The sequence below is a fragment of the Lagopus muta genome, chromosome 10, assembly GCF_023343835.1.
Source record: "Lagopus muta isolate bLagMut1 chromosome 10, bLagMut1 primary, whole genome shotgun sequence".
Classification (NCBI taxonomy): domain Eukaryota; kingdom Metazoa; phylum Chordata; class Aves; order Galliformes; family Phasianidae; genus Lagopus; species Lagopus muta.
Window position 1 is genome coordinate 9,579,332 of NC_064442.1, and position 12,986 is coordinate 9,592,317.

The window sequence follows — 12,986 nt, forward strand, 5'->3', positions numbered from 1 at the left end:
CTATACAAAAAAAAAAAAAAAAAACAAATATATATGTATATGCACACACATTTATACACATGCATACACACCAAAGTCAGTTAATATACAAGGTCAAAATCAGGCTTTCACAACTTTAAACATTTTTACATTGACAGCATAAGTTTGATGAATTTTTTGTGTTGCTTAAGGAAAAGTCTAAGGTGCTTGCATTTCAGGCAGCAAATTTTGCTAAATAACAAACCCTGTACAAAATTTCTTTTTTTTTTCTCCTCTCTTTTCTTATAGCATGTTTACTATTCTTAGCCAAAAGGTATTTTCTTTTTAACTCAAATACTCATTATGTGGAAGAGCAGCAGCTGATGAAGAAGCATTATTTTCTGAATTCAGTGAATAGCTGCACAAAATGTCTGTGTAGCTTCTGAAGGACTGAGAAAGGACTGAATAAACAGAACCTATGCTACTAACGTATCAAATTGAGAAAACAAGCAGCTCGACACATGCCTTTTAAAGAGTGACAGCATTTAACTTTGTAGGAACCATTTTAGAGGCAGTGGGAACACCCCTTCCCCCTTCATACATATGGTTCTTAGGGCTTAAAACACTGCCACTTGCTCTTCATTTCTCTTCTTATGACTTTCATTGATCACTTTTCTCAGTCTTATTATAGAATCCATTAACACGACTCCACTCTTGTCATGTTAATGCTAGAAAGTCTGTAACTCCTAGCATTACCTTCCCTTTGTTACAGCAATTTACTAAGCTTTTGAAAAGAAATGGATCTCAAGGACGGTGTGGTAGCCACCACTCAACCGCTTGCCTGAAAATACGCTCCCACACTACAGAACACAACTGCACTACGTGAATAGTGATAAATACAGTCCGAACAGACCTCAATGTTGGACATCAACTAACATACCAAATAACATTCTGGTTGAAAGAAAGAAAATTCGAAGGCCTCATTGTCACAAGTAGTAGAATGTGAGGGTATACACAACTGTATGAGAAGATAGCCTGTGGGAAGTATCTAATTTTGAGAGCAATTGTGGAAAGCTACCCAAAAACATTTAAAACAGCTCATTTACAGGGAAGTTAAGTTACTTATAAAGTTAAATCTTGTAGTAGATAGCACAAAGTCAAGAAAACCTCAGGAGTATAAATAGATTTCAAAGCCAAAAGGGAAGCAACGCTAGATTAACCAAGGAAGGAATATTGTGGTATTCTTTCACGTCTCAGACATTTAACAGAGTTTAGAAGGAAGATCTTCCTCTTTTTACAGATCCATGACAGAGAAAGTTCCATAATATAGATGACTTCTAACGGTGCTTGTTTTGAAACACATTAAGTTACATTCCAGCTAACTACTTCTGCACACTGATTTGTTGACCTACTGCAACAAGGTAAGCAACGTGTCTTGAAATAAAACTGAGAAGTTATAAACAGATGCAGCAAAACAAAGGTATTTCAGTCAAAAAGACAAAAGTAAAATTGTCCTTACCATTTTTCCAATCATCATAACGTAAGGTCCAGCCTGTTGGTTAACAGCTAAAAAATCCAGTAATCGCACATACCAAAAAATTATATTGAGACAGTACGTTATTCTTCCAGCAACAAATATGTAATTTTCTCTATAGGTGTTTTCACCAAAATTGCCCTTTGCTCCAAATCTTAAAACAAATCCAATGAAGAAAGTGACAATAGCAACTGTGTCACTAATGTTGAAGTAATCACTGAACCATACTTTAATCTTCTGATTAATTTTCCCAGCTTCTGACATAAAAAAAATCTGCAATGAAAAAATAAACATTTAGTCCAAATGAAACAACACTGGAACAGATGAATCATGTTCGGAAAATGTTATACTTGCAAAAATAAAACACGTATTTGAGTGGACAACTGTTTTGCACTGAGGAATCCAAAGAATAGCGTTTAACCGTGCCAGCTTCATAACTATGACAAGGAAACAGTGTTTCCTTCTATCTGTACAAGTTATGAAGGAAGAAATTGCTTTATTTGCTATTTTCTTAGGGGGTTTTTTTGTTGATTTTTTTTGTTTTTCCTCCAGGCAGTTACTGTGACAAAAACCAAGCCCTACTTCCTGTCAGTTGCACCTGAAATGTACAGCCAGCAAAGTAGCTTTCCCTCTCCTATTTAAAAATTCTAACAGAACTTCTCAAAAGACCCTTGCTGGTCAGCAACACTGTGGTTGTGGCAGATATCTATCTCAATAAAGTTTCTTCTGCTTTTGTTTCAGCTTGGTCTTAATGGCAGTTTGATTTATGCTAATAGATGCGTACAGATTTAATTTCCCAGAAAAGTAAGGCTTTTTGTTAGAACCTGATTAGATGGTCACAGGGGCAGTAAGTAAATACACATTAAAAAAAAAAATAAAGATCAGCCCACTGATATATTTCTTTTGTTCTCCAAAGTATGACCATGATAGGGCAAAGGTATTATGCATCATACACTCAGGTTCCTAAAGTTTCTCAGGCTTTTGTTTATTACCATGGTTTGAAGCATGCTGTTGTAACTGACACAAAAATAAAATCACAGACTGTTAGAGACATACCTCACGAATTTTCTCAATTGCTGATGTGAAAATGTAAGCAATAACAATCCACTCTTGGACAGATGGCACTTCTTCCATTTTTACAAGAACCACAAATGTGTAGAGCATGAGGAATCCTAAATATGCCAACTAAAAACAGCAAGAAAAATTACACATACAATTACAGAAGAGAATTCCTTATAAATGTGTGGATTTTTTCTTTTTATGTATACAATAACAGCTTCAAGTAGAATTACAGAACTACGTTTTAACTCTTTAAGCAGACAAGTTATTATTTATATGGGAATCATATTTGCTTAGAACAGAAGTTTGTAGAATAACTTTTAAAACCTGGGGCATTAACACTTTTTATCCTATAAATAAATACAGAATTCCTTCAAATGAATGATGAAATTAATTACTCAGGCCAGAATGAAAATTTTTACACTAATTACTCTCTTAGCATAAAAAATTACTATTTTTCAAAACCAACCTCATGAACATTAAAAATGCTAAGCACTGCATGTGTATTTTTTTCAGAATCAACTACTTCTCACTTCCAGTTTACCAGAGTAAGATTTTTTTTTTTTTTGCATTTAAAAAAACACAAACTGATGCAAATCACAGAACTATATCACAGGAAGAACCCACATACCCACATTAGTTGTCAAAAACAAACAAACAAAAACAAACAAACAAAAAAAAAACATTACACAATAGAGAACTCACAGTATTAAACCAAAACTTCACAATTGGTGCATGATAAAATGCATAAAACTTCTGTGTAATTGGAAGTCTTTTAGGTTTTGCTGGGGTCTCCATATCATGCTTCTCTGTGGTACTGTCCAAGATCCTTACTTCTTTAAACACCTCCTAAAACAAAAGGATTGTTAGCTTCACATACAGAGAGGCATGCATTTGAAAATTTAATTGAAAAACACAATTATTTATTTTAAATTAGAAATTTTTAATATTATTATCCACCACCATTACCATTGGTATTTCATCTGCTGCATTCTGGAAGTTGTTTTCACTGTCATCCATTGCCATTTGATGTGCATCTTGAGACTGAGGAATATGTGACATTTCAGCCTTAGTCTTATATTCCAACAGAAGTATAGCAGGTGGGAGTAAAATACTCAATATCACCTGAAAAAGATGAAGATTAAGTTCAAACGGTTCACAGTTAGGTTAAAATATCAGAATAATATCAGAATACAACAATACGTAAAATATTTGCTGAAAATACACTAGCCAGATTGCCCTTGCTTGTTAGAGGAAAAAAGTGTAGGAACTAATTAGCCTCCTAAGTTTGTATGTAAGTAATAATAGCTAAGATGACATATACAGAATGTTCCTTCACTTTTAGAAACAGGAAAGGGAAAGAACCAACAAACTCCAGAACTAGAAGCAGCTAAAAAGAATGTACTGTGAGCCTGAAGATCCAGAGTAATTCTATTTCAGCTTTTTCTTTAACTCACTCCCAGAAACTCTGGAGCCACAAACTATCAAGGCATATTTTAGAAGCATGTGAGTGGGACTCGTCATTCAACTCATGGTAGAAAAATGAAAGCTATGGTATGGATGAAGGGATTAAGTAAAAGCTATTTATTGTTATTAGCTGGTTACAAAGCAAGCAAGAAAATTGTTAATCAGTTATCAAGGAGGATTTTAGTAGGTCACGAGTTAAGTGATGCTTGTTGATAATTTGTACAAGAGATGCACTTCACTACATTCCTAGCAGCAGTAAGTTTCTGGTCGAGCACTTCAAAGATATATGCAACTCTCATGTTGGTTCAATTGATCTGTATCAAAAGGCACTGTCAGAAAGCCTATCCCCAATTTGCCTACCCTTGTTTCACTCTGTGCCCTTCTTTTGCTCAGCTTCTTCCTCCAAAATAGAATATATAGAAAGCTTTTCTACATCAAGTCTGTGTTGCCGGTAAAAATCCAAAATGCAGGAAACTATGTTCTTACAGTGGGTTTTCTGTCTGTTATTTATTTGTTTTAACCACTATATTTTTAGTAGGGGATTAGTATTCACAAGATCTCTTTAAGCCTACGATCAAAGACTACTTGCCTGTTCTTTGCCTTTTGTATTTCTGTACCTTATTTGAAAAGACAACAGAGTGACAACAGAAGAGTTAACAATAAATAATTCCAGTTTTGATTATGTTATAGGAGACAGTTTCATGGAATTTATTAACACAAGCTACAGTGGTGAAAGCTTTATGCTGAAAGCATTTAAGCACATATTTTCCTTTCCATCTAGACATACATTCTGTTGATCTTTTTTATGTCAGCAATAAAAAGTGATGACGCTTACCTTATACCATGAATTCTTCCTCATATTCAGCCTTCCCATCCACATATCTGATAACAACATTTGTGTACAAGTATGAGCAACAAATGGACGAAGCCTTGATGAAACCGCCAGCTTCAGACAAGTTGAATTGCTCCAGTTTTTAAGCTCATATGTTAGTAACTTCATCGCCATAGTTTCATCTTGTCGGAAGGACTGTTCTAACAGTTCCACTGCCAGCTGACCAAACTCGCTAGAATGAAGAGAAAAAGCATCAAAACAAACAACACTTAGTATGTATAGATTCTGAGTCGAATTTTCTTGTGTAATCGAGTTCCCAAGAACATAACTTGACTGGACTATTGCCTGTCCTTTCTGGTACATGAATTTATAACATAAATTTGTGACTTCCATAAAAAAAAAAAAAAACATATATATATATATGTATACATGGACTACAAATAGCAGCTAAAACAGTATACAAGAAGGTCAGATGGTTCCAAGTGGCACATTCAGTCCATTTTAATTTAAACATAAAACCTGATTTTAGCAGCTCTCTGCTGTTACGAGCAATATCTAATACCCAACTTTTACTAGAGTACCACTGAATCATCATCAGCAAAAAGGAACTTCCTATGAGTGTGCTAATGGAATTGTTTTTATTAGCTAGTAATACAGCCCATTGTTTTTACTGGAAATTCCAAGAACACAGTTTAATTATATAAATGTAATTTACTTGGAATATTGTTTCAGTTCTTCTGAAGTGTCATCAACAAGGTCACTTTGTTTTGCTTCATATGCCATTGAACGATACACTTTGCATGCAACTAGGGCTTTTGCCATGGACTCCTCCCCGTGCTGCCAGAAGAAAAGGGCCATCTTCTGCCTCTTCATCAACACCGCCCAAAGCAACAGCTCATTGAGAGGATAAGGAAAACGTCTCGTTTCAGGATCATCTATGTCTACTATTTCATCTTTGGTTCTTTTCTTTTTTCCCTCTTCTGCACCAGTGTCAATCTTTAAAATAAAATCAGAAAGTTACATTTCTATATCACTAAACTTGACCATTATATAATCCGAATTAAAATACCAAGTGCTCTAATGTAAAGTGTTGTATATTCCTTAAAAAAAAAACATTTCTAAACATTTCAGAAGCAGATAGAACTTTTGTTCTTCAGCTTCAAACTTCAGTTAAGTACAATTCATTTTTAATAACAGTGAGAATGGACTATCTTGATTTTATGGATCAAATGCAATACAGTAACTATCATACCTACATAGAAAGGAAGAAACCTGTGAAAATTCCTCTAGAATATCCTGGCCAAATCTTGCTTCATCTATAAAATCATGTAGGTTCCCCCCAGTAACAGAACTGTTCCAAACATGAGCTTTTTGCTCACTAGCACATCAGAGATTATCTGGAAGACTAATACAGACATTACTTACAGAATGCTGTAAGTGTGCTAGACAGTTCATTAGCAAGTACAAAAGGCTGAAACCCCAGTTTTACTGAAGTCAGTAGAACTGCTGCTACTGCACTTGGATTTCAACCAGATTCTCCACTCTTAACTGCTTAAAATTAAATCACATACTTTCCCCTTAAACATCTGTACCTTTGGTTTGTATGGCTGTGCTGTTTTGATGAAGTGATTATGTCGCATCTTTTCCTTTTTGTCTGCCCTGTTGCCAAAAGACTCATGGCTTTTACACAGCTGAGGAGTAGTGTTTGAAGGATTTCGCCCAGATCGCTGTAGCAAAAATAATAGGAAGAGGTTTGGCTTGTTTTCTTTACATCTACTTATTAAGCAGTATATAACAAGCTGTTTACAGCTAGATACTAAGTTGAGCAATTAAACAGTGACCAATTTATATAACAGCAACAATTAGCGCTCTCGTCGGTTACGTAAGAAGGATTATTTATTTATTTTAAACTCACAAAATAGTAAAGCAATTAGTGTAACTGCCAAGAAGTTACAGTATCTGCATCCCACGCCCAAGGGAATCTGCGTGTTTGGCACCCATTCTTCCCCTCTAGGAAGAGAGAAAATACCAGAAGAAATTTGGATATGCTGGAGTAAGAAAGAAAAATGATAAAAAAATTTTTGTTCTCATTGCAAATAGCTACCAGTTGCCCTCATATGTTGTATCACAGCCTATAAGAGAATCAGTCCCTTGATGAAAAGAACAAAATAATATAGCTCCAATTTTTCACTAAAATATCTAGTTTTTTTAATTATGTACAAACAAATCAGCATGCCTTGGTACCCAGTTGCCACGTACCCGGTTGTTCCCACTGAGACTATTGTAAATAGCTCTAAAGCGTTTTCTTGTGTAGGTGCATCTGTAGGTTCCTCCCATCAAATATTCAATAACCAGCCCCACATCAATCAGGTTGATTTTATAACCAGGAGGAAGATTTCCCTAAGAATACAAAAGGTATTTTCAGTTTTGCAAATTATAATCTCAATTTAAACTTGCCTAGAATGTTCCTAAACATTACAAGTCTAAATATAAACAAACAAAAACAAAATAATTTTTATATTTAAAAGACACAAAGCATCTACATGGTTCAATATTTACCAATTTCAGAAAAGACAAGCTCATAGCTTCTCTTCTGTACAATTTCTCCTATGAGGTTAGATGCTAGGGGTCATGCATTGGTTTTTTGTCTTTTATCAGCTTCCAAACTCTCAAAAAGCAAAGCAATCACAACTAAGATGAAAAAGGCAATACTTATCATATATAACACACATCTGTGTGGCAGCAAGGCACCACCTACTCCACACAACTACAAATACTGGAAACAAAAGCATGACTGCAGACACAGTTTGCTGCTTCAGCAAAATCTAATTAGTAAAGCCGAGATTCAATTGACAGTCAAACATAATAAATAATAATAAACCTGGTTTAGTTTGACAGATTTTTACAATTACAGTATACCTGTTTGACATCTCGAACAAGATGGAAGAGTGTTGGGTTGGTTGGGCCTTGTTTCTTTATAAAAAAAGAAGAGGAGAAAAAAAAATTAGAGTGCAGAGACAACATGAGTATACCACAGTAAAAGCCCAATATTTGAATGTTAGCTAAAATAAAAAAAAATACAAAAAGAATGACCAACAATTCACTTACGGTGTTATAAAGTTCTTCCAGCCTGGGAATTGTAAGAAACTTGTGCATGCTTACTCCATTTTCAATCAGAAGTTTCACAAATGCAACTCTATCCATCACAAGGGCATCTAACATAGCCTGTTCCAAAGAGCCAACCTACAAGCACAGAACCACAGACATACCACAGAAGTAAGTATATTTAGATTACAAATCAAACTCATCCTCAGAGTCGGAACAGGGAAATCCTATATGTCTGAAAAGCCAAAGGCTACATTCAGTTCTGAAAATCCCCTGAGCTTCACAAATTACAGGATGAGAGAATATTACGAGGACTTAAGTGTTTTCTCTGATCATATATCTCCTACTGACACTCAATAGTAGTACGCTGGCCTAATTTGGTTTAATGTAGTTAAGCTTTTCTCACCTACTGATATTGGATGAAAAACATGAAGACATCAAATATTTACACCACCGCTTTGAAGGACAAATGGCCAGAACTATCATTGCATATCTCTAACATCAATTCAGCTTTCAACTTCTGCAGCACCATTTCTTCTCTAGCTCAGAATATTTAACACATTCCTAAAATTTTTGGGCCATTTACAACTACAATAACAGCTATAAGACAATACAGCTATAAGACTGTGAAGTATGAAAAAAATTACTGTCTAAAAATAACTCTGCCCATATTCTACAGCATCTCTCTACAGAAGTCAAAAGATTCTTTCTTTACAGCAAGTTAAGTTTCTCCCTTACAAAATACCATTCTGCTTATTCCAGGCCATTTACATACCAGCCATTGTTGTCCATAAACAAAAACATGATTTTTGGCAATGTCAACTCTATCCCACGCGAGTGTCAGAACTAGCTGGTCAAATGCAGATGCATTTGTGCCTTAAGAAGCAAGAACAAAGAAAAAAATTAATTAAAATGTAATAAATATTCATTCTTCCTGTAAAATAAGCAATACGTCTGAATGTTATGCAGTTTATTTCATCAATTATGAAAGTTTATGGTACTAAAAAATGAGAGCAGTGGATAGTTATTTTCTTCAAAAGTAAAGATTACTACAGATTTTTATTATCATGTAATCATCAAGAAAGAACAGCTGGAGATTCCAAAAGCACCTAAGAGTCTCACCTTTTAACAGTGCTGTAAGTATTGCAACATCTATGTCCTGATGTTCATCTGACCCAATATGAAAGACAGTAATCTGTTAAAAACAGTAAAATGGATTAAAAAATGTTAAAAATTGATTTTCAGATTTTCAGAAAGGGATTAGCTCCAAATTTTTATGTCTATCTTCAATGCAATTTAAGTCTACACTCCATTTAAATTCACCTTTACTGTGCACTCTGTAGTATAGGACAACAAGACAATCAGCTGACAAAAAACAAAATCCCTTACGCTTTTCAACCAACCTGAACTTCTTCCCTCAGTATGATTACAATAATCCACTGGCTATAAACATCACCTAGTGTTTTATTTACTTCTTCAGTTCACCCTATATTATGAGATTAACCTGCCAACAAATAAGTTTAGATGATTATACCAATTTTAAACCTTGGAACAACATGCTATGATGTCCAAATGAGACATCCATATCTGAATTTTAGCTGTATATGAAGTTCTATTAAGTGCTTTTGCTTTAGTGATAAAATTATAGGAGCCCTTTGTTAGTATTGTAATAATTAAGAGGGGAAAAAAAAATCACAGGCTCTCAAATATCAAAACAAGAGAAAGCATCCCATATTCCACATACAAAATACATACATGCTATGAACAAAATCCAGCACGCAGAAAACGAACAGGCATGGAAACAATAATAAACTTGAATTACTGGGAATAATTAAAAGATTAAAGTCTCCCTTGATCATGAGATAGATTACCCACAAAAAAATGACTATCTTCTATAATTGGTGAGATCCACCAGTAATGATTTTGAATAACACTTGATCATACACAACACTGAGATACAACTTCATATTATATCCACAAATGCCATTACCTTGCCTAAGATTTTTCTATAGCAAGATCTACTTACAAGTTCTTTTTTTTTCATGCACTCCAGCAGTGTCTGAAACAGATGAACTGCTTCACTTTGACCAAAGTTAAATGTCTTTTTGATGGTTGAAATGATTTCAGGCTCTGCACCCTCAGGAACATTCCTGAGATTGAACATGAAAACATGTTACACATGAACAGTAGGAATGACAACATATTAATTTGTTTCAAGATGTCCATTCTACAAGTCTTGTAATCTATAAGCTCATCATTGTTCCAGTGTCAAAGCACACGCTGCCTAGCTGATGACTGTAATATTGCTTCGTAAAAGTAAGTAAGCTCTCTCCCTTTCTTTCCCACAGCCAAATCTGAGAGATTGCTGACTAAAGTATTTTGACAGTACTGCACACTCACCCCTCTGAATCAGAACTGCTTCTGACTTTACTCATTATGGACAAAACTGTTTGGTTTAGTGCCACATTTCAGCTCTACATTCCTGGGTCTGAGGCATTCCTTGCAACTAAGACCCAATTACATATAAGGATTAATGCAAGTCTGACAACCAACTAGAAGCCACTATGTACCATGGAACACAAGTATATCCCTTTTACTTGTTGAACCTATGCTTAAACAGATAAGTGTTTTCAACGCTAAACAGAAGTCTGTAAAAAGCTCAGTTTTAAGACTACTCAGAAGAAGTACAGAAACAAATTCCTTTTCAGAAAAGTTGTTACTTAGCAACAGCTAACTGGATGAAAATATTTCTACTCAATGTAGTCAAGAGATACTTTCAAGCAGTTTGGTTAATGTTATCCTCTGTATTATTCTCATAACTCTGGAAGGCCTGGTCAGCTCTGACTTTTGTTGAGCAAGTCTACTGTGTATGCTTAATCTTATTTCTCACTTGAGCTACTGTGCCTTACTTAATTAAAATCCAGTTGAAGTAGACAGAGCATTAGAACAGAGTGGGACTTTCTAGTCACAATGGTGTAACAAAATTGCCACACTTCAGTTACACACGAGACATTTCCCATAGTTCAGGACATAGGTGCATATGCTTTTCCTAACCTTTAATAACTATTGTTAATGTAAGTATACTCAAGTACTTAGTGCAACTGGTACAAGGTATGTAGGAGGAGCCTAGAACTAGAAAAGAATTCTTGATCATCAGCCAAAGCTGTTACTGCAACAAATCTGGAAAGCTACGTCACATGCAAAGTTACACTCCACACTTTCAGCTTTTGTCTTTGCATGGATAAAGCTCTTGCACCAATTCTTTAAAGAATGCTCTTGAAATCCATCTATGTATAATCCATCTACGTGCCGGTTCGGCTAGCAGTGCTAGGACTTACCCTCCCTCCTCTGTTTGCTTGTGAACGTATGCCAGTATGTCTGCAGCTCTGCCTGTTCCTTCACATACCACCACTGGCACAGGAGGACTTTCATGAAGGAAGTCTAAAACTGTAAGTATGACATTGGGGCCCCCTTCAAATACGAGTGCTACCACAGGTACACCTTGGCCAATTCCTATAAAGTTGTGCATTAAAAAAAAAAAAAAAAAAAAAGTGCTTTAATATGTAAGTCACATTTTTTCACCCACTGTCAGCAAAAAATTAAGCATAAGACTTGAAAGCATTTTGTCAGGTCTAGCAAAAGAAGGTTCAGCACCAGAGTTACAGGAGAGACACTAACAGAGATTGTTATATATTCACACAAATGTTAACTATGTTGTCACTTTTATTTACATAAAAGCAGTAAGAATGGTGGATATTATGTCTGCACTGCTTCACACATCGGTAAGTTTGAAAAAAAAAAAGTAATTACTTTCAAAATATCATTCCCATGCTTTAAAATAAAGCTAATTCAAATGCACTGAGCAGCCACAGGACAGCTATTGCTAGTCATCTGCACCGACTGCTTTTTCAGCTCTGACCAAAGCAGCAGTTGAAATTTGCAGAACAATCACTCAGACTTAAAACATACAAACAGACTGATTTTTGTATTTTTTTTATTATTCAAATGCTTGATGAAAGCACCTTATTCATTAAAGCACAGTAACACTCAGACCAGAATTACTTACTTGCATGGATGCGCTGCAAATTTATAGTTTTTTCCAGTTCTCTCCGCAATTTAACTTCTGCTCCGTATTTCCCAACTGTTCCATCATCCACCAGAATGAAATGGGAATGGAGATTATTTAGCACATTTAGTTTACTTAGTGGGTTTAACAAGGTTTGATATGGAGCAACCACCTAAACACAAGCAGACAATACAATTTACTTGCAGAGATTCAAATTTGTCTCAGTAAAACTCAACAGTATTTCAAGACACAGCAAGAACTGACACATGTAAGCTTGAATTCACCAAGAGCTGCAGCAGCTTTGTTTTATGCAAGAAAGCACGCAACTATCAGAAAAGAATTCTGTTCTGAAAGAGTGCACAGAAAAAAGTACCTTGAAAAGGTGTCTTTGTAAAAAATTGCTCTCACAAACATTAGCCTCAAAGACATCAAAATTTATCACCTTCTGTAAATGTGAGCTCTCTGTAATACTTCAGCATTTTTGTTATTTGATTCAGTAATATCAGTAGGAGAAAAAAAATAAGATCCAGAACTTAAGAACAAGCTCCTTCCCTATTCCATTAGCAGTCTGCAACTTGTTACACTAACAAACTAGCAATAAGTCACATATGTCAATGCACTTTAATATTATAGCAAGCACTTCAAAGATACAAAGCAATAAAAAAAGATTCTTGGGCAGATTTGTAAAAAATAAAACAGGCAAATAATCATTTCAGTTAGGTAATTTATCCTTACATCTCTTCCAACAAGGTCATTTCTGTTTTCAATCACTCCCCATGGAGCAATCCCAATAGTGCAAATCTTTCGAGATGATCTGGAAGCGTGTTCTCTTAGAGCATCACCAACATGTTTTGCAACACCTGTTAGTGTTTGAACACAAAAAGGATTTCAATGTATTGAATGCCACATCTTGTTAAGAAATACAACTGTTTCATTCGCTAATTGGGCCAGTCCGTAAGGTTCTG

General features: G+C 35.1%; 1 protein-coding gene across 1 annotated transcript in view; it reads right to left on the minus strand.

Annotated features, from left to right (window-relative positions):
• Window positions 1-12,986, minus strand: part of TRPM7 (transient receptor potential cation channel subfamily M member 7) — a 54,018-nt gene that overhangs the window by 15,023 nt on the left and 26,009 nt on the right. Inside the window, exons 6-21 of the mRNA XM_048956739.1 lie at window positions 12,757-12,881; window positions 12,022-12,193; window positions 11,294-11,468; window positions 9,982-10,105; window positions 9,078-9,150; window positions 8,731-8,831; window positions 7,959-8,093; window positions 7,770-7,823; window positions 7,110-7,250; window positions 6,443-6,577; window positions 5,566-5,846; window positions 4,854-5,082; window positions 3,521-3,676; window positions 3,257-3,400; window positions 2,549-2,677; window positions 1,478-1,765 (exon numbers count right to left, since the gene is read on the minus strand). Coding sequence (XP_048812696.1) covers window positions 1,478-1,765; window positions 2,549-2,677; window positions 3,257-3,400; window positions 3,521-3,676; window positions 4,854-5,082; window positions 5,566-5,846; window positions 6,443-6,577; window positions 7,110-7,250; window positions 7,770-7,823; window positions 7,959-8,093; window positions 8,731-8,831; window positions 9,078-9,150; window positions 9,982-10,105; window positions 11,294-11,468; window positions 12,022-12,193; window positions 12,757-12,881 — 2,462 coding nt within the window. The remainder of the gene's footprint in view (window positions 1-1,477; window positions 1,766-2,548; window positions 2,678-3,256; window positions 3,401-3,520; window positions 3,677-4,853; window positions 5,083-5,565; window positions 5,847-6,442; window positions 6,578-7,109; window positions 7,251-7,769; window positions 7,824-7,958; window positions 8,094-8,730; window positions 8,832-9,077; window positions 9,151-9,981; window positions 10,106-11,293; window positions 11,469-12,021; window positions 12,194-12,756; window positions 12,882-12,986) is intronic.